Source organism: Rhinolophus ferrumequinum, chromosome 7 (genome assembly GCF_004115265.2).
Source record: "Rhinolophus ferrumequinum isolate MPI-CBG mRhiFer1 chromosome 7, mRhiFer1_v1.p, whole genome shotgun sequence".
NCBI classification, from domain to species: Eukaryota; Metazoa; Chordata; class Mammalia; order Chiroptera; family Rhinolophidae; genus Rhinolophus; species Rhinolophus ferrumequinum.
The window spans coordinates 52,894,999-52,916,870 of record NC_046290.1 but is presented as its reverse complement, the minus strand read 5'-3'; the positions used below and the strand labels follow the sequence as shown (position 1 = coordinate 52,916,870).

The 21,872-nt window shown below is 37.3% G+C and overlaps 1 protein-coding gene across 4 annotated transcripts in view; it reads right to left on the bottom strand.

Moving 5' to 3' along the window:
- The window catches only part of ATG10 (autophagy related 10), a 393,520-nt gene that overhangs the window by 191,997 nt on the left and 179,651 nt on the right, over window positions 1-21,872 (bottom strand). For 3 of the 4 annotated variants that reach the window (XR_004423559.1, XM_033110956.1, XM_033110958.1), the window contains exon 2: window positions 7,116-7,235. Coding sequence is in view for 3 of the 4 variants with exons in the window: in XM_033110956.1 (XP_032966847.1) it covers window positions 7,116-7,223 (108 nt within the window). In the remaining variant the exon portion in view is untranslated. Of the gene's footprint in view, window positions 1-7,115; window positions 7,237-21,872 lie in introns of all 4 variants that reach the window. The other variant, XM_033110957.1, reaches the window with a different exon arrangement.

Here is a 21,872-nt window from a genome sequence, read left to right as displayed (position 1 = left end):
ACAGTGAATGTTTGTATTAAAGAAAAAATTATTAGAATAAAAGACACATTGCCATTAATTCCCCTCAAAATACTTGCACTCTATTCGAACACATTTATCCCATCATTCTTGCTACTTTCTGAAGCAGTTCTGGAAGTCCTCTTTCATGAGTGTCTCTAGTTGAGCTGTCATGGCTGCCTCAATGTCATGAATCGATTCAAAACGTTTATCTTTCATGGTCATTTTGACTTTGGGGAAGAACCAGAAGTCACACGGTGCTAGATTTGGTGAATAGGTGGATTAGGACACACTGTAATGTTTTTATTTGACAGAAATTTGCCATACCAGACACAGAGCCTTTCTGTTGTGGTCAAAAAATACGGTGAATGCTGCTGCCGAGTGCCATCCAACGGAAAGGCAGGGTTCTTCAATACGTTGAACCTTAGTAACAGTGTGTGACAAGTTTCAGCTTGTTCGGTGCAGTCAGTCTGGTGGTGTGAGCTACGATTGAGAGAAGGTATATTTTAAAGTGTGTCATAAATCCTCCTCCATCATGACAATGCTCTGTGTCACACATTGCTTCTAGTATATGGCAGTTTCTGTCAAATAAAAACAGTACATTGTGTCCTCATCCACCTTATTCACCCGACCTGGCACCAGGTGACTTCTGGCTCTTCCCCAAAGTCAAAATAATTCAGGACATTGAGGCAGCCACGACAGCGCAACTAAAGACACTCACGATAAAGAACTCCCAGAACTGCTTCAGAAAGTGGCAAGAATGACGGGATAAGTGTGTTTGAAGTGAGAGGGAGTATTTTGAAGGGGACTAATGGCAATATATCTTTTACTGTAGTTTTTTATTTAAGCATTCACCATATTGTTTAATCATACCTCATATGATGTCACCCTTAGATTACGTCATCAAATATTTCATTCATACAACTACACATGAGAATTTGTACTCATTCTGTGCTCACATGATTGTGATTTGCTCACCTACAAAACAAAAATGAATCACCATGATAACAGGAACATTCCAGTTCATTGGACAATTCTATTTACAGTTACTATAAATAATTATATATATATGTGTATATATGTATATATCATGCTTCCCCGAAAATAAGATCTAACTGGACAATCAACTGTAATGCATCTTTTGGAGCAAACATTAATATAAGACCTGGTCTTATTTTACTATAATATAAGACCGGGTAGAATAGAATAGAATAGAACAGAACAGAACAGAATATAATAAGACAGGGTCTTATATTAATGTTTGCTCCAAAAGACGCATTCCAGCTGATTATCCGGCTAGGTCTTATTTTCGGGAAAACACGGTATATATGACATTGCTTGGTATGGACCCATCTTTGAGAGACAGCTCCATTCTGATCTCTCTGAACCTGAGGGTCAGATCCTGGGCTTGATAAACTCACCAGTCTAAAGATAACTTCCTACAAAGCTTTTTAAAATACAGCCTGTCAGCCTGCCCAGTGAACCCAAACATCACTGTTAGGCAGGAATGTGTTTTTAATTGTTAAAAGTACACAGTTACTGTAATTATTTAAATTTTAATTTATAAGTTTATAAAGTATTATAGCTTTTGTTTCTCTAATACGCTTGATAATCTTTAAAAACGGCATTAAAATATTCAATTCACAAGTGACACACCTGTTCTTAAAATGATTGCTTAAGATTTGCATATGCTTAAGTGACAAATCATATCATAACACACAATAAATTATGAATGAAAAATCTAGTGTAACTGACTCTGATTCAATGTTTATTACAAAAACACAGCATGATGCTCTAAGTGCATTTTTCTCCTAATCTCCAAAGATAAACTAAAAACAAAATCTATTTAGTCTAATCAAGAGACTATATGAGTACAATATATTTAATCTTTATCTTGTGGCATTTGGGGCCAGAAATGATATTTCATTAACTCCCTGTAGATGGCTTAAGCAAATACAGCATTACACTAAAACTAATAGCAGTAACATGTTCACAACCCCCTGAAAAAGATTATTAATACAGAGATATATTTAAAAATTTTAAATAAGCTGGAAGAAGAAGAATAAAAGTTAAGGAAAAATTAAGTATTTAAAACCAACAAATGTATTTGTTACTCACATAAAGCAATATTATAGTTAAGAAACCTGTGGGAAATGTCTATTTCCTGTAGTAAACCTTAAAATTGTCACTAAAATTTTAGCAAACCATCTATCTAATCAAATTTTATACACAGAGATCAAATGATTTAAGTAGCTATTTAATATTTCACCTTTGAAATAAAAATCATTACTTCCAACAATTTGATGTATAAAAACCACCAAAGTGAATGCATAGGCAAAGTAACTACTTAACATTAATTCCATTATTTACTGTAATTTGATTATGTTTCTGATAGAAATATTCACTTAGGTTTTATATTATCAGCACATGTGAGACATGGTGAAGAACTAGTCCTGTCTGATATACATATAGAAGGCATTTTTAATCCTCTTTAGTAATGGTGTACTTCAGAAACAAATGAAATCTCTTAACAGAAGAAGGCTATTTAATTCAAGATGTTGTCATCTAACAGAAATCCACTCCCAATTCTCTGTTTAGCTCTTTACTTCATAAAGTCCTAAATCAAAATTGTAGAAATAATGGATGAACTTGGAAGACTAATAATTATGCTAAACGAAATAAGCCAGTCACAAAAAGATGAATTCTATATGATACCACTTATGTAAGATACCTAGAGTAGTCAAATTCACACAGAGAGGAAGTAGAATGGTGGTTGTGCCAGAGGAAGGGGAAATGAGGAGTGAGTGTTTAATGGGTACAAAGTTCCAATTCTCCAAGACAAAAAAAGTTCTGGAACTTGGTTCCACAACAGTGTAAATGTACTTAATTTTACTGAACTGTGCACTTAAAAATGGTTAATGTGGTAAATTTTATGTTATGTGTATTTTATCATAATTTTTAAAATAAATAAAATTTGTAGAAGTAATATTTTATGTCTCTTGAGTCTTTTCCTGAGTTCATTCATTAATTTTAATATCTAATGATAAATAAATTTAGAGTGAACTTGAATAACGCATAATTTTAAGACATATGGGGAGAAAAAAAAGAAAGCCAAGTTAATTAAACTGAGATATATTACATCACTTCATATTTGCCACAGATGCTTTAAAACAGTATGTTCCTGGCTGTGAATTGATAATTGTGGGAGCTGGGCGATAGGTACATGGTAATTTATTATACTATTCTATTTACTTTTATACGTTTGAAATTTTTCATAATAAGACATTTAAGATAAAGATAGTTGCGCAAATAAACAATGTATGAAATTCAGCAGGGCAGCGAGATTAATGGGAAGGGTAAGGTGGGTTTTCTACCAAGACAGTGTTGAAAGCTAGAATAAAATAAAATACGGAGCTATTTTAGAACTCATTTTAAAAATATGAATTTGATCTAATTAACATAATGGTGAAGGGTTTTAAGAAAAGAAATGCAAATTGACCAAAGAGAAAGACTACTGGAAGGAAGGAATTTAAAAAATTAATTTAAATTTCTAAGAATAAAATGAAATTTTAAAATTTTACTCTATTTAAACTAGGAAATAAGCTCTTTCAGTAAGAAGTCTCTAAGCCGCAAAGGAAGTAATCAATACATTTCTAGTGTGCTGCTATATAAATTTAAAAATATAATCAAGTAGGTTTAACTAAAGAGACAGGGATTAATGCGGGGAGGAGCTTCCCTTCTGACTAACAATTTTCAGATCAAGGCGTTGATGTCCTAGATATTCCCAGATGTTCAATGAGTTACGTTTGGAGTCTGTTCTACTCCACTCTGTGTTCTCTCCCCATTACCCCCACGACCCCCATCAACACTATGAACTCATGGATTTTTAAGATATTTAATGTCTTTCTAATAATTGCATTCCTTGTCTTTCACCATCTCCTGCTCCCCCTTCTTAGACTAGAAAATAATACACTACAGCCCAGTGCAGCATCCAGCCCCACTGAAAATCAATGGTTTAGAAGTGTTCTAGTTCTGCATACCTCCAGATACAAAAGTTTGAACTGTTTTGACTACTTTTAGAAGCTGCTTTCTTTTAAAATTTTAAAAATTATTACACGTTTCATTAATTCACACTGCTTTTCTCATCAACTTTGCAGAAAAAATGATATTTTGCCTTATCTATAAAGTTGAACGATACCAATTCTCTAAATGTTAAGATTCTTTTAAAATTAAAAAATAAAATGGATGGTGCCAAAGGGATTTATGAAGAAACCTAAAGATATGAGTGACAATATGTATATTCTTTAAGGAAACTTTCTATATAAGGATAAACAAGATTCTTTTTTAAATTAACTTTCAGGGGCAAGAAGGGACGGAGGGAGGCTTTACAAAGATGTACAAGGAACCTTTTGGGGGTGACGAATATGTCCACTTTCTTTATTGTGGTGGAAGTTCACAGGTCTATACATATGTCTACACTTACCAAATTATACACTTTAAATATGTGCGGTTTACTGTTTGCCCATTGTACTTCAATACAACTATTTTTTAAAATAAAAACACATTTCTGGAGCCTAAAGAGCAAAAACAGTAGTGTAAGTACTGTCTACAAACAGTCCCAGAAAAAGACTGAGCTATTAATAGAGACGGAAGGTTTCAGGGAAATAACCAAGTGACTGATTCACAATTTCCTTAAAAGTGGTACCATAAAAATGGTACAGGACTACCGAAATTAAGTAGCAAAAATACTAATATCCCAAAATTCAGAAGGGAGAGATCTTTTGCCTGGAGCCCCTTCTACTAATTCAGATCAACAGTATGCGCTGAGGCAAGGCGGGTGAAAAACCACAGTCACACCATGTAGACGTCCAATCCCAGACGTCATCAACTGGCCACACATAGCCCGTTATTACACATCACTGGCATGTTGGGTTTGGTCCTCACTGTGTTTGAAAAATATCTTTTTGAATTCGTTGCCAACATTTAAACATTTAGAGACTTCTCCCCTCAAATTGTTTTTTCATTTTTCTTGGAAGATCAGGTAACCCTTGGGCCTATTTTCCAATCTGGCAACAGGCCAAGAACTCTGGTCAGCCACAAACCACAGGACTCAGTGTCCATACTGTCATGTCCCTGGCAGTTTGACCCATTTACACTACCACACCTGGTCTCCTTAGACGTTAGAGTTTGTAATCCTTGCCCTAAAGCTATAGAGATTTTCTCTCAACAGTGTTTTGTTTTGTTTTGATACTATCTCTAGGCTCACCCCCACATCAAAAAGAACTATCCTTAATTAGAGGTGCAATTCTCACTCCCAGTAGTAGGGAACTTTCCTAACTCAGCAGGCAGTGGCAGCAAAGAAGAAGCTAGACTTAGCCATATCCATCCCTGAAGCAGAAGCCAGACTAAGAATAAAAACAAATCCTGGAAACTGGTTCTCAGGGCAGTAGTTTCAACAAATTCAGTGAAGAAACTTCTGACACACATCATTTCCCTCCCAAAGATCTTCCCCAGTGCCCCCCACCCCAACACACACACATATATATACACACACAAATGCATGCAGTTTAGTCCCAGCTCCCTCCCTAACCTTCTTATCCCCTATTCTCCTAGGTCACAAAAATGGTAACAGAAATCTGTATCATCTTGCCTCCAGGTTAAGATAAAGAAAAATTCTTTTTTAGAAAACCTGGTGAAAAGGGAAAGTTTCCAAGGAGGAACCACACAAATTCTTACAGGTCAAAAGGGGTCAGAAAACTTCACTCCTTTAATAAACAACTAACACTTTATTCAATCATTATATATCAGAAGTATTAATATTAAGGTCAGAATGAGGACAGAGAGAACTTTTATCACTATTACTTAACACTTTTCTAATCAATTCATAAAATAATAGAGAGAAATATTACAAAGAAGGCAACAAAAAACTCTTCATTTGTAGTTGACCTCACTCTATCTAGAAGACACAAGGGAATTCACTGAAAAACTATGAAAACTAAAAGGAGAACTCAGTAAGGTGACTGAATAGATACAAGGTTAATATTCAAAAATGAACAGTTCTTTTACATGTCAATAATAATCATAGACGAAAGAATATGAATAAAGATTCAGACAAAATAGCAAACAAAATTATCAAGTACGCAGGATAAAAAATTAATAAAAGGTGCCAGTAAGGTCACGTTAACCTTGAGCAGGAGATGCCCTTGAGGTTTATGGGCTGTCTCCCCAGCTGAGAGAGTGGGGCTGCAGTCTGCCATAGGAAATTGACTCTACACGTCTGAACCATCCCATGAGCCACCCTGCCAAAGTGGAGCCAGCATATGACCCAAGAGGAAATGATGGCTTCTCTCCCCAATGATGCACTAGACCTGATCAAGACCTGGATTTCCCGGGCCTCGTTCTGAATCATAGGAATCAGCTCAAAACTGTTCATGTTTCTCACAGTGCATATAGGAAACAGTCCATCAGCAGAGAATCGAGATTCATCACTTTTGAGGAATCAAATAAGATGTCAAGTAGAGAAAACTTATTCTCTACAAAAAAGGGATTTCAAAGAACTCTAAAAGCTTTTGGCAGAGAACCGTACTAAATACATGTGTGAAAATAAACGAGTACATAGACCTTTTACATTATCACTGACTAGAACCAAAAGAAAGAATGTTTTGGAATTTATTTACATCATTAAGAAATTCCCAATTAACACAGTCCTCAATATTTCAGAATTTGTGATTGTTTGACTATTTGACTATGGTTTGATTTCAGGGTTATCTTTTCACTCTCTGAACAAAAGTGGTTTCCTTTGAAAATTAATAGTGTAAACAAATGGTTTGAAGCATCTGTTTATTATCAGATAATTTATATGCTAAGTATTCTTATCTATTAAATTAAAGCAGGTTACCTAAAGACTTTTCTAGATAATACTTCATTAGCTTAATTATAATGAGTACATATAGTTGAAGTAATAAAATGGACATCTGTTTTAAAATTTAAGCCTTTTACTAAATCAAGCTGGCTTTCATATTTGTTTCAATTACTGAGGTTTTACATGGCAAAAAAAACCCCACAAACAAACAAAAAGAAACTCCATTTAAATAGGAAATAAAATTTTCTATTCTTACCTTTGATGTTCTCCATTCCCAACCATCACCTATCTGCTGTGAATGTTTGATGAATTCTGCACAATAATGCTGGAACGTTTTTTCTCCAAAGAACTCATCTTCTTCCATACTAAATGATAACTGCAATACAAAAACTAAGTATTAGCATCAGCGGTAGAATGAATACTGAAAGAAATTCTGCTAATTTACTTATTTTTTTAAACAAACCAAAATTTGAAACATAGAATAGAAAAATAAACTCAGAGCCATTCCAAAGAAGTTTTGTTTCTATCTTTCGCCTCCTATCCCGTTCTTTTAATCAGAAAGAACATGTGATTAACATGAAAACCCAAAACCTAGATTTTTAACAAACACACATCTATGGTTCAAAAAGTTTAGTTTGTCCATAAATTTAGTTTCAAGAGCTTTTATCTCACCTCTTCTAAGCTAATGCTTCCAACCTCAGAACTTCCTCCTGTACCTCCTACCTTCGCTCTTATGTAAAGAATATGGCAGTGATGAGTGGAGCTGAGCTGGTCTGAACTCTTTATTAGAAGAGTTCAACTCACTAACAATGTTCTAAAGTCTAAAAATATTTGTTTTTCAAGGTGTAAGGTTATGATCACCTAATTACCTAATATTGTGTCCACAAATGTGACAAATCAAGGAATACCTATATACTTATTATATAAATCTGTCCAAAACATAAAACATTCTTTATAGAAAGAGAATTTTAGAGCTAGTAGGCAACTCACAGATTATGTTGTTCAAGTCTCTCGATGAGAAAAGACAGACCAAGTAAATTCCCTCATTATCCTCAATAGTAACAAGCATCATTAGAACAATTAGTATTTGTTGACCAATTACTTTGTCAAGTGCTATGCTAGACACTTCACATTCCCATTTAGTCCTCACACAATCCAAAAGTTGCTACCCCCATCCCTCAAATGAAAAAAGAGAAAGTATATTCTGCTCAAGAATATAAATGAGAAAGGATTTAAAATCCAGTTTGGCTCCAGGGCCAACGATCTATCTATAATAGCTGATTCCCAGTCCAGTGTTCTTTCTTTTTCTTTTTTTAGTAGTTTCAGGTGTTCCAGTGCTCTTTCTGATTATTCAAATTTAGTATGACCTATATAAGAATTTGTTCATTCATCCAACAAATGCATATTGAATATCTACTAAGTAGTAAGTACTGTGCCCAGATGAAGGTTAGATATGAAAAGAAATATATAGTCCTTGCCTTGTAAGAACTCATACAGTAATGAAGGGACATAGCAATAAAAATAATCACAATAGAAACTCTGTTAGCCAACCGCCATCCAACCAATTTTGCCAGATTAATGAACACAATGTCCATTCCCTCCATAAAACGACTTATATCTACAGGATTCTGATCATAAAGTACCTCTACTCCTCTCAGTTGAAGGTATGCTCACAAACTACATTCTTGTATTATAAGTATACTTCAATTGAATGTTATGCAAACCACACCAATAAAATATAAGTAAAAAAGATAGACAACTATTATTTCTAAGATATAATGCCTTGGAAAAATTTTATAAAGGTAAGTCTCCATAAAAAAAACAAACTACTATTGACCTAGCTACGGACAATGCAACTGAAAAATTTGGTGGTGGGAAAAATCATACAATTCTGCATTCAGAGTGTTGCATAAATGGCTTAAGTTCTTCATTTAAATCAAAACTTTCATTTAAACCAAAAATCCAGAGGATGCATTCTGGGCTCAGTTTAATCAGGGATGAACGATGAATTCCAATAAAGTATCAACATTCAAAGACAATGCCTTGGTCATATATGAAAAATTTGGCAAGTGAATGTCTTTATACAATTTAAGTTGAAATAAAATATTTCAAGTATGCATGAATATTATTTTTAATTCTATCTTGAATCGACTTCCTCAATTAACTGCTCAACTCTCATTTCTTACTGCCCTGGAAAAGAGGACTTCCACTTAAAGTCTATACATAATGGAGACATGTACAGATTATAGTCCGCACAAGAAGGGTCCCTCACACAGGAGGGGTATGTGTTATGCAAGAGTCATACAGGAAATGGAGAATCAGAGCTTGGAGCTGCAAAGGTCAAAATAATAAATCGCTGCGGGCTCTGTGGAAGATGATCTGAGGGGCACAAGCCTGAAGGCAGGGAGAAGAGTTAGAACCTATTGCAGTGATCTGGGTGAGAGGTCATGAGGATCTGAATCCAGGTAATGAAAGAGAGCAGAAAGAATAGGCATGTTAAGTTATGGAGAGAAGCCAAGATTGATTTAAGAGATTTGGAAGTTGTCTGTATAAAAGAGACAAATGAAACTGTGAGGATGACTATCACTCAGTTAGAATGCATATAGCAGATTCTTAATGTGGCTTCTGGTGGATCATGAAAGTTTACACTAAATTTTGCATGTACGTGCCTATCTATATTTGGGGGGAGAAAGATTCTATAATTTTCAACAGATTGTTTAAACGGTCTTAACCAAAAAGTTAGTAATCTCTATGAATAGTGAGAAGAGTGGGTTGAGAAAGAAATCTTTAGAACACTGGGGCATTTAAGGAACCTATAGAGCAGGGGTGTCCAAACTGCGGCCCACAGGCCAACTGCAGCCCGCAATCCATTTTTAATTGGCCCGCAGCAAATTCCAAAAATATACTTAGTTTACTTAAATAAACCAGGTGAGGCAATACGTACTTCACCTCGAGTGAGTGGCCCGGCTGTTTGTCTATTTTACCGCATATGGCCCTTGGTGAAAAACGTTGAAAAAAGTTTGGACACCCCTGCTATAGAGGAAGAGGAACCAACAAAAGAGCTAGAGAATACAAAGTTAGGCATTAGGAGGAAATCCTAGGAAGGGCAATGGGATGAAGGTTTCAAAGGAGTAGAGAATAACTAACAAATAACCAATAATGTCAAAACAAAAGAGAGGCCTGTTAAGAAAAGGACTGAAAACATCCACGGAACTGACAATGGAGCAGTCATTGGTGCCTGCGTGAGCAATTTCAGCAGCAGTAGAGAGAAGCCAGGCTGTGATGGCCTAAGGAGAAAACTAAAAAGGAATAGTGAAAACTTTGTCAACTTTTTTTTCAAAAAGCTTGGTTGAAAACTACATACAAATTGGGGACAGAAGTGGCACATAGACTTAAGGAAGGATTAAGTTTTGCCTAAGAAAGGCGGATATCTGAATACACATTTGAGCTGAGCCAAGGGGGTAGGGTTGAGATGGAAAAGCTGAAAAAAGATGAATCAATGTCCTAAAGGCGTTGGCAGGAGATGTGGTCAATAGCACAGGAGGATGGATATGAACAATACAATGGACACCTTGCCCCTTGCAATGGGAGGAAAGGCATTTGAGGATGAATATTGAATATAAAATTTAAAGTTTTTCTAACAGCACCCAAAGTTAGAGAAGACAAAATCTGATAGTCACAAGACTTTTTGATGCAGGGGCAGGCAAGATGGGCTAGAGAAGTGAGAGGACAGTGATGAAAGGAGAAATTTGAGAAAACGAGTATCAATTTGAAATGCTGGTGAGAGCAATAAGAGGACAGCAAAAGAAGATGAACAAACAGAAGTAAAGGCCCAGCAAGAGAAGTAAAGCTCTCCAGGTTGGAGAGCCTGAATTGGTGGTGCGATACTCTGCATGGTGTGATTGCCTTCAGGAGAGCTCAGCTCCTCAAGTGTGGGAACCAGCAGAGAAGGCCACTCGACCATGCATGCAAACTTGGAGTTTTTCTGGGTTCAGTGGAAGGACTTCGTAAAGAGGGAACAGTATATGCTAGTGAGATTAGCTCAGAGGTTCAGATTAGGTTGAAAAGGAAAAGATGCCAAGAGAAGGTTTAAGGGGATGGGCAAATAAGGCAGTATCATGGAAGATTAGATATCAAAAAGGGCTAAGAATAGCTGTAGTGAAAGAAGCGAAATGAAAGAATGGGAAAATTATGAGATTTTAGATATTGATGAAGTCTCAGCTGTGGCCACGGAAGTGAGTACTTAAACTAGCTTGCAGCTGAAGGTCACTGATGTTTAGGAAGTCAAAAAACAAAAAATAAAAAAACAGAGTCTTATAATGTTTGCTGTTTTCCACATGGACACTGAAATCACTTAGGATTATCCTGAGAATTGGTGGGGATAGAGGGCTCTTTAAAGAATATGGAAGATCAACTGGGAGACTTGTAAATGAAAAGGTAAATGCAAATGTAAATGTAAATGCAAATGTAAATGCAAATAGTAGAAGAAAGAGCACAAAGATAGTAAATGATACATAATCTGCAGCACCAAGTCCATCGAGATCACAAACAAACTTAACACATGTGCTCCTGATGAACCAGAAAACATCCTTGGATTCCTTCTCAAGATGGCACTAAAAGTAGCCGCTACCAGTGGAGAGGAACAGCACGTGAGAAAAAAACCTACCCTACCATATCTGATAGAGCTGAACTGCATGAGCCTCAAAGAAGCAGGGATATTTACATGAGGCTGAACAAGCAGTGACCAATACCCTGAGCCTTGAAGGGTGGAAGAAAAAGCAGCTTCCATTCAAAGGGTTCCAATATTTTTTTAAGCCACGTTTCCTTTAAAACTAATTGGTGGAAGCACTGCTCTGTGAAGATGTTAATTAACATCATGAGAGACAGAAGTATGAAAACTGATCACCATCCCCACCCTGGGTATTTACAAAGCACACTGTGGTGAAGAAACTATTAACTCGGGATTTCTCATCTCTTTTGACCATAGATTTCTTTTTCGGGGGAACACTTTTTAACAACTTATTTCACAGAAGGTAGTGAAGGAAATAATGGGTTAAGGCTTTGGGTAAGTTTGTTTACTATGGATGTGTGCTCCTGAGATCATAATGGAAAATCGGAGGAGGTGGGGGAACAGTGGGAGAACAGGTTTGGGAAGAGAAAGCACCAAGTACAGGAATGTAAGTACAGAAGAGATGATAAACTGCAGACAATAAGCTACTGGGGCAGTCACTAAATGTTTCTGAGATGTGAGATCTCCAGGTTACACACAGAATTCTGGTTGATAAAGTGCTTCAGTGCAGGTACAAGTTGAGAAAGTGACATCTAAGAACACACTAAAAGGAAGAACAGGAGCTAACTAAGCAAAAGGGGGAAAGTGAGGAACAGAATGTGTAAACGTCTGTATATAAGAGAACGTTTGATAATTGAAGAACTCTTGTTTGACTGAAATATAGAGGTAGAAAAAGGGTAGTGGGCGAACTAGTGCTGATGTACACAGGGCTCAAAAGGGGTTTGAAAGCAGGGATGAACTGATCAGATCTGCATTCTGGCTTCCAGTGGAGACTACAGGTCTTGCCTGGCTGGATAAAGACCAATTAAAAGGCTCTTAAATGAATCTGGGAGAGACATAATGATACTAAACAAAGATTGGCAGAAGAGGGAGGAATTCAAAAGACTTTTTGATAGTATACTCATTGAAACAACTGGTAGATCTTAGTATGTAAGGGACGGTGAGAGAGTGGATTCAAGAACGATTCCCAGCTTTTTGCCTTAGGTGATGGTACACTGACTGAAACAAGGAACCCTGGAGGAAGAGGCGGTTTGGGAGTGAAACGAATTTATTTTAGCCATACTGAGTTTCAGTTTTAAATGCCTGTGGCATTCCCAAGTGATGATATTTAGCAGGCATTCTGACATGGATCTGGAACTCAGAAGGAAAGAGAAATCTGGGCTGTAAATACTGATTGTAAATCAACATTACACAGATGATAACAGAACACATTCAATCATTCAGGGAGCGGATACAGAACTAGACTAGGAAGAATGAAATGGTGCAGTCAGAGAAATAGTTTTTCCAACTACATGATGGCCCTGACACTTACTGAGAAGTATGCAATCAAAGAAACACTGAATCTAATTCATAAAGAATATTAATATATTTTGGAATCTGTTATAAATTCCAAACAAACCCTTACTTAATAACAAAATTGAACTAAGTAAAAACTCTCCATTCCCTAAGCCCTCTGGTTACTTGAGGTTTACTGAACTATTCAAAATGTTAGTTGAAACATAAAATTTCACTCAATAGCCATAGTTTATCTAATTCACAGCACTGTGCCACTAGCAAGATGACTGAACATCAAAGCACTAATTAATATTTGGTTGAATACTTTTAAAATTATCTAAGACTAGGCTTTGCTGAAGGATGTTACATACAATAATAAAAACACTTATGGCTTGATTACAAAATTAGGAACTACACTATATTAAAATGATATCCATCTCAATTCAAATCATGATAATGTGTCATAATGAAATATCACTGAATAATTATTCTTTTTGCTCAAGTAAGAGTATTTCAACTCATTAAAAATGAAAATATAATATTATCAACATTTTAATGTGTATTATTCAAGTTGTAATACTCTGGTATTCTACCAAGTTTATAGCCTAGTAGAGGCAGAAATTAGAATCTTGTAACTTCCTATTATGAGATGGTTGAAATTATGATCAAAAATGGAAATAACCATCACTGCAGCTTATTAACAAACAATGACAAGAATAATCCTTACTTTATAAATAAAAAACCTTAGACGTGAACTATGTTTCCAGACTTAAACAGAACACAGGTGAACTCTCAGTAAAAGAATGCATTCTAACTCTCATCTATCCTAAACAATGAACCTCTCATATCTTATTATAAGTAAAAGTTTGAAATGATTCAGAGCCCTTTCATGTCGTAAAGTATAAGTTGTTTATACATCTGTTTTTCTTGAGTCTCTCTTGCTAAACAGTTGTTTGATATATATATTTTTTTTAAGCTCAAACAATCAAACCCTTTTTTTTAACTGTTTCAGCAGATTAGAAAGGTAGAATAAATATATTTTCCCCACCAAGTGAAAGAAGTCTTTCTAAACTACAGGTTAGCCCTAACACTAGACAGTGTAAAGAAGCTTATTCTGCTGCTATTAAATACATCTTTTCAGAAAAGCAGCCCCAGTGAATTTTAATACCTTGTATAATCACTGTTCAAATGATCCTTATTTAATTAAAAACAATTTTTTTCACTACTACTCTCCACATTTTTTATGTGCTTTTTAATCTAATGTGTAGAGAACTGATACTTTTTTTGGTCGAAGACATTTCTTTGTATGAATCTATAAATCAATGTGTATCCGGGTCATAATGAGACTAAAACACTTTAAGAAATACAACTAAATTTCCCCAGAACTTAAGATCATTTATAAAAATGTGATTATCACAGAACATACTCTGCATATCTTTAAACATTAAGGATCATTTTCAACTAATAAAAGTAAGCAACTTCTTATCCCTCCTTGCAACAAGTCTACATTATAACTTTAGATTTAGACTCTTTCCTAACAAAACACGCAATTACTAGCTAGAAAGTTAAACTCAACCCATTACCTTTATGAGAATTTGGTTTGAATTCATTTAATTAGTTAATCACTTACCTAGCAGGGTCCTTGGGCAGTGGTCCTCAAATTTTAGAGAGCAAAGAAACACCCAGGGAACAAATTTAAATGTGGAATCCTAGGCCCAGGCCAGAAAGATGACCTCATTCTGAAGGCCCCAACATAAGCATTTACAATTAGCACCAGAAATGACTTTTGAGTAAGAATCATGGTAGAAAACTGAGACAAAAGACGGTTCATTTTGATGGGGCTAGTGCAAGGCCTGGATTTCAAGGCACTTGTCAGCCCGGGTGGGGCACAGCAGGCATGGCCCAGGTAATCCAATAAATAGGGAAGCAGCAAAAGAGGAAGTCTGTTCCGTCATGACAGCAACAGACTCAGTGCTCCCTCCTTGTCGTTTCACTGAAACACATATCCCAAATCAGAGTTTCACTGGGATACAATATTGTACTTGGCCTAGAATTGAGGGGATCTTTATTGGTAGCTGAGCTTGCCTTGCTATGTCTGCAGCAGGAGCTCCACTTAGGAAGAAGATAAGAAGGCATCTCACTCTCCCCCATTCTATAGTTCCTTCAGAAAAATGAGCCTGAGTTGCCCCTTCCCCTACTGGCTTCCAATGCCCAATGGTGATTTTCTTTCAAGGCAGTTGTCTTTCAATAAAATAATGTCCATGGCCAGAAGTGGAAGGTGAAGCCAAGTGGAGCACTGCATATGGTGATGTAAAGTCCGCCACAGGCAGCTGTGGGAACAGGATGAGCCTCAGAATGGTACTGTCTCACCACTACCCCTTATCTCCCAAGTCCCCAAGCACTATAAATTACTTCAAACCACACAAAAACACTCCCCTCATTATAGACACAGGAACAAAAGATTAAACAATAGGAAAAGAAGGACCTTCCCTGAGCACAGAAAAGATCGTAAATTTGGCTGAACCTGTCAACCTGCTCTCCAACCTACCACTGAGAGCAAGAGTCCTCTAGCATCTAGATGCAGTGAAGGGGACAAAGGGAGTTTGCGCACTATGACCAGGTCAACACCATCCCTACACAAGTCCCTCCTCTGTAAAAATGAGAAAACCCAAAGCATCAATAACAGTACACGGCCAATAAGAAGCTCTTAGACCACAGGAAAGAGGAGCACTACCATAAAGAGGAAGAGGGAAAGCTTGCTTCTGAAGCAGGCTTCCACTGGGAATCAGAGGAAAAACTTAGAAATATCGATTTTACACTCCCAGCTGAAAAAGAAACAGGAAAATCCAGCCTCTAACACAAGAGATACTCCACAAATAGTAAGGTAAAGAAAATGATCGACACTATGTCAGAAGCTATAGACTCGCTGCTAGTCTAAACACAGATAACAGAGCTCTGTGTTTGTTTATTTGTTTTTGGTTTTTATTGGGGAAGGGGAACAGGACTTTATTGGGGAACAGTGTGTACTTCCAGGACTTTTCCAAGTCAAGTTGTTGCCCTTTCAATCTTGGAGGGCGCAGCTCAGCTCCAGGTCCAGTTGCCATTGTTAGTTGCAGCGGGCACAGCCCACCATCCCTTGCAGGAGTCAAACCAGCAACCTTGTGGTTAAGAGGACACGCTCCAACCAACTGAGCCATCTGGCCACTCAGGAGCTGAGCAGCTCATTGAGTTCATTCTAGTTGGGGAGGGCGCAGCTCACATGGGAATCGAACCGGCAGCCCTGTTGCCCAGAGCACACGCTCTAACCAACTGAGCCACCCGTCTGCCCTAGAACTCTATGTTTTTAAAATACACTACCAAGAACCATTATTTTGTTGGAAAAATAAATAAATAAGCAGCTGGACATTTTTGTAATGGAAGTGACATTCCCTTTAAATTTTTCTTCTTGCAAAATCTTCATTGAAAACTAGATTAAATTAATGAGCCTTCTTATTTCCATAAGCTTTTCATTAATTCACTCAGCACCTACAACATCCTAGCACTTGCTGTGTCAACATTTTCCTGAGGAAATCAGCGAAGACTCCAAAAAAAAGGGAGTATGGAAGACTTAAGTTCCATTCTTGAAGAACTGAAGTTTGAAATTTGAATAAGGGCCTACCAAGTGGAAACAAAGGCCTGCCAAAAAGATGAAAGAGATCCTACAAGACAAGGCCTGAAAGGAGTATGCTAAATTAAAAAAAAAAAAAAAGGCAGTTGATAGAGCATAGGTTGAGTAAAGTATGGGCAGATAAGACCCAAAGGTTCCCAGCATCAGGAGGCACCAGTTTCAATGAGGATGTTTAGAAATTAGTGGGATCACACTGGGTTATCACAAAGAGAAGGGGTTGTAGTTTCTTATTGCTGTTTACTGCTCAGGACCAAGATATAAAAAGCATCTTACAATATATGAGACAGCCTCATAAAAATGCTAATTAAGCCCCATTTGAAAAATATCCGGAAGTATGTTGGGGTTTTAAAAGGTCTGAAGAACTTAACCCTAGGGTTTCTTAGCTTATTTGCGAGATCTGCTTTCACAATCTGCGTTTCACTCACTAAATATTTATTTCCAAGGAAGCTGTGTTTCTCCTGAGCAAGTGATATGTTGCCTTCTTTACTTTGACCATCATGAAGCTCAGACCTTAGCTGTGGTCCACCTTTAACAATTGTACAACTTTTCATAGTATATATTTCAGTATAAAACATTCCAATCTCATCTCTCTTTCAAAGCTTCATATTTTCTTTATTTTTCATGTTATTATATTACATGTAGTTTATAAACCTCAAATACTTTTAGAACCAAATACTGTATAAATTTTAAAATATAAGCAAGAGAAGTAAAATGGAAAACAGAAAGAAAACTAAAATTATCCTGGGAGTACTTTAAGAGACTTTTTAAAAAGAGAATAATATATGGTCTTTGCCGTCAATAGTTTGTAATCAAATTTGTAAGAAAAGAACATTAGAAAATAAAAGACAGCAAAAACCAGGGATAAATTGTATAACCACTGTTTAAAGAATTAGTATGGATTAAAATAATTAAAATAGCATGTATTGAGCTCTTACTCTATGTCAAGAACTGTGTTAACTTGTTAAATCCTCACAGCAACCCTATAAGGTAGTTACTGTGATTTTCTCCATTTTACAGATGAGAAAACTGAGACAGAATAGTTAGTACTTGTCTAAATAGTTAAGTACTTGTCTACAGCTGTTAAATCTGGCCACTTGACCTAAGGCAGTCCAGAATCAGAGTCTGTGCCCTAGAGGAGTTACATTTCAGATAATACATGGATTATAAGAGGATATTGAAAGGCAGAGATACAATATAAAAAACAAATGAGGAGGATGGCTTGGGCATGGGGATAGGCAATGAACCTAGGAACAGGTTGAAATGAGGCAGAGTAGGCAGAGTGAACCTAGGAACAGGTTGAAATGAGGCAGAGTAGGCAGAATCTGAGAGTCTGAGAGTCTAGTCTGGTCAAGATGGCAAAGTAGGTAAACACTGTGCTTGCCTCCTCTCATGACCACATCAAAATTACAATGCAACTACAAAATAACCATCACTGAGAATCACCTCAAGTCTAGCTGAACTGAAGTCCTAAAACTAAGGACATACAGAAGAAGCCACCTGAAGACTGGTAGGAGGGGCAGAGACACATAGAGGGCTGGTCCTGCACACACATGTGACCATTAAAAATCGGGAGGGACATCTCAGCTGAGGAGGAAACCCCTCCCCCCCAAAGGAGCAAGGGGTCCCAGCCCCACACCAGGCTCCCAAGCCCAGGGATCCAATGCTGAGGAGACGAGTCCCCATAAGTCCTGGCTGTGAAAACCAGAGGAGATTGTGGCTGAGTGAGACAGAAGGTGGTTATAGTCCCAGGCATTCCTCTTATAGGACCCATACATGGATTTCTTCACTGACGGAATCACTCGTTCTGAGCTCCAAAGCTGGGGCAACAGTTCAAAAGGTACCAGAGACATACGGGGAGAAACTGAATTGTCTGGCTTCACAGCAAAGCCTGGAGTGGCATCTTTCTCCCAGACACAAGTGCAGAAGTCATTGTTCCTTTGTTGAGCCTTCCCCACTCCAAGCATGCAGAAACAGGCGGGTACTATATCTGAGTATCCATCAACCTAGCTAACATAATGCCGTTCACCTTCCACTGGTGATTACCTGAGATCTGACCCCACCCAACTTTTAGGCACAACCAAGCCATTTCCAGTGGCTTTTCCATACAAACAGCCTGTCTTAGCTCATTCTGTGGACTTCCCTAAAACCTCTCAAAGGTTCACAAACCCCAAACGAGCAGCATCTGGCCTCAGCATACCCCGTACCTCTTGCTATGCAGCCCCAAGCTGAGCATTAATGGCAGCTGGCCTCAGTTTCGAGATTAGCCTGTCCCAGGCACTTCCAAGCCCAGCACAAGTGGCAACTATCTGCAGGTCACTTTGTAGCTCATATCAAGTGGCCTTTGGAAGGGCTAATCTTGGCCTGCAACAGAGACTCTCCCAAAAGATTTCAGATCACACCGGAGCACCACCCAACCACCTCTACAAATGACACACCCAAAGGGCAGACTGGGTAGGCACCAGACCTCTGCTAAAGCAAATCCTGCTCCATAGAGTCAGCCTCTGCACAATAGCTCCTCCACTGTAGTCACAGCCAGTCCTCACAACCAATCAGCCTGAGGGTCAATCCCTCTCATTCACATGTAAATAGTAACTAAGGCTCAACTACAACAGGAGGGCATACATAACACACAAAAGTGATACACCTGGAGCAACTGGCTCAGAGGACCAGGGAGACTGGCCATTGGGCCCTATAGGACATGTACTACATAAGGCCACTCTACTAAGACTGGGAGACATAGCAGTCCTACCTAATACGTAGAAACAAACATAGAAGCAGCCAAAATGAGGAAACAAAGAAATACACCCCAAATAAAAGAACAGGAAAAAACTCTAGAAAAAGAACTAAATGAAAAGAAGGCAAGCAACCTACCAGATACAGAGTTCAAAACAATGGTTATAAGGATGCTCAAGGATTTTAGTGAGACCTTCAACAAAGACATAGCAAACATAAAAAAGGACATAGAATGCATAAAAAAAAGAACCAGTCAGAAGAAAGAATACTGTAACTGAAATGAAGAATGCACAAAAAAGGAATCACCAGCAGAATAGATGAAGCAGGGGATTGAGTCAGCAATTTGGAAGACAAGGTAGACTAAAACACCTCATCAGAACAAGGGGGAAAAAAATAAAATGAGGATAGTTTACATAAGAGACCTCTGGGACAACATTAAGCATAACAACATTCATATCATAGGAGTACGAGAAGGAGAAGAAAGAAAGCAAGGGACTGAGAACCTATTTGAAAAAATAATGACTGAAAACTTTCCTCATTTGGCAAAGGAAATAAACGTACTCATACAAGCCCAGGAAGTTCACAGAGTCCAAAACAAGATGAACCCAAACAGGCCCACACCAAGACATACTATAATAAAAAAGGCAAAGGTTAAAGACAAAGAGAGAAACTTAAAAGCAGCAAGAGAAAGACAACTAGTTACTTATAAAAGAGCGCCCATAAAACTGTCAGCTGATTTCTCAACAAAAATTTTGCTGGCTAGAAGGGATTGGCATAAAATATTCAAAGTGATGACAAGAAAGGGCCTACAACCAAGGATACTCTATCCAGCAAGGCTATAATTTAAAATCAAAGGACAAAAAAGGACCTTCCCAGGCAAGAAAAAGCTAAAGGAGTTCATTACCACCAAACCAGTATTACAAGAAATGTTAGAGAGACTTCTTTAACACAAACAACAACCAAAAAAAAAATCAAAAATATAAATAAAACAGCAATAGCTACATATCTATCAACAATTACTTTCAATGTAAATGGAACAAATGCTCCAGTCAAAAGACAGGGTGGCTGAATGGATAAGAAAAGAAGACCCTTCCATACTCGTATGCTGCTTACCAGAGACTCACTTCAGATCAAAAGACAAACACAGACTGAAAAGTAAAGGGATGAGAAAACGGTATTTCATGAACATGGAAGTGAAAAAAAAAAGCTGGGGTAGCAATACTTATCACTGACAAAGTAGACTTTAAAACAAAGGCTGTTACAACAGACAAAGGACCCAGTAATCCTATTCCTCAGTATTTATCCAAAGAAACCCAAAACACTCCTTCGAGGGGACATGTGCATTCACATGTTCATTGCAGCACTGTTTACAATGGCCAAGATGCGGAGGCAGCCTGGATGTCCTTCAATGGATGAGTGGATAAAGAGTAGGAGGTACATATATACAATGAAATATTGCTTGGCCATGGCAGGGAATGGGACCTTGCCATCTGCGGTGACATGGATGGACCTAGAGGGTATTGTGCTAAGTGGAGTATGTCAGACTGAGAAAGACAGATACAATGTGATTTTGCTTATTTATGAAATCTAAAAAACAAAATGAACAAACAAACAAAACGGAAACCAACTTATAGAAACAGAGAAGATTTTGATGGTTGCCAGATGTGGGGAGGTGAGTTGGGGGATGGGTGAAAGGGGGAAGGGATTAAGAAGTACAAATTGGTTGTTACAAAGTAGTCATGGGAATGTAGGGTACAGCATAAGGAATATAGTCAATAATATTGTAATAACTATGTATAGTGTCAGATGGGTACTAGATTTATTGGGGTGATAAATGGGAGACAGTTTGCAGGGCAGGGTAAAAAGGTAAAGAAAATAAGAAGTACAAATTGGTAGCTACAAACTGGTCATGGGGATGTAAAGTAAAGCATAGGGAATATAGTCAATAATATGGTAATAATTAGGTATAGTGTCAGATGGGTACTGGACTAGTCAGAGGGACCATTTCTTAAATTATATAAATGTCTAACTCCTATGCTGTACCCCTGAAATTCATATAAAATATTGAATGTCAACTGTAATTGAAAAATTAAAAAGGGGGGAAGTGAAAAGGAATAAGGTTTAAATTTCCAGGTATAAAACAAATATGATATGGGGATGTAATGTACAGTATAGGGAATACAGTCAATAATATTGTGATGGCATAGTACAGTGTCAGAGGGTTGCTGGACTTATCATGGTGATCACTTCTTTAGATATATAAATGTTGAATAACTATGGAGTACACATGAAACTAATATAATATTTTATGTTAGCTATATTTTAATAAAAATTTTTTATGATGACTAAAAACAAAAGGTCTGAGTATAGATTAAGAATACAAGAAAATGGGGGAAAGAGGGAGAGTTTATTAATAGCCTTAAAACTCTAGAGATTCCAGTTAAACAGTGGGCACAAGAAACCATTATACGTTCTTTTTTTTGAGAATTTTTATGAGCTTATTTGAGCCAAACTGATGGCATATGCTAGGGAGCAAGATCTCAAATGCT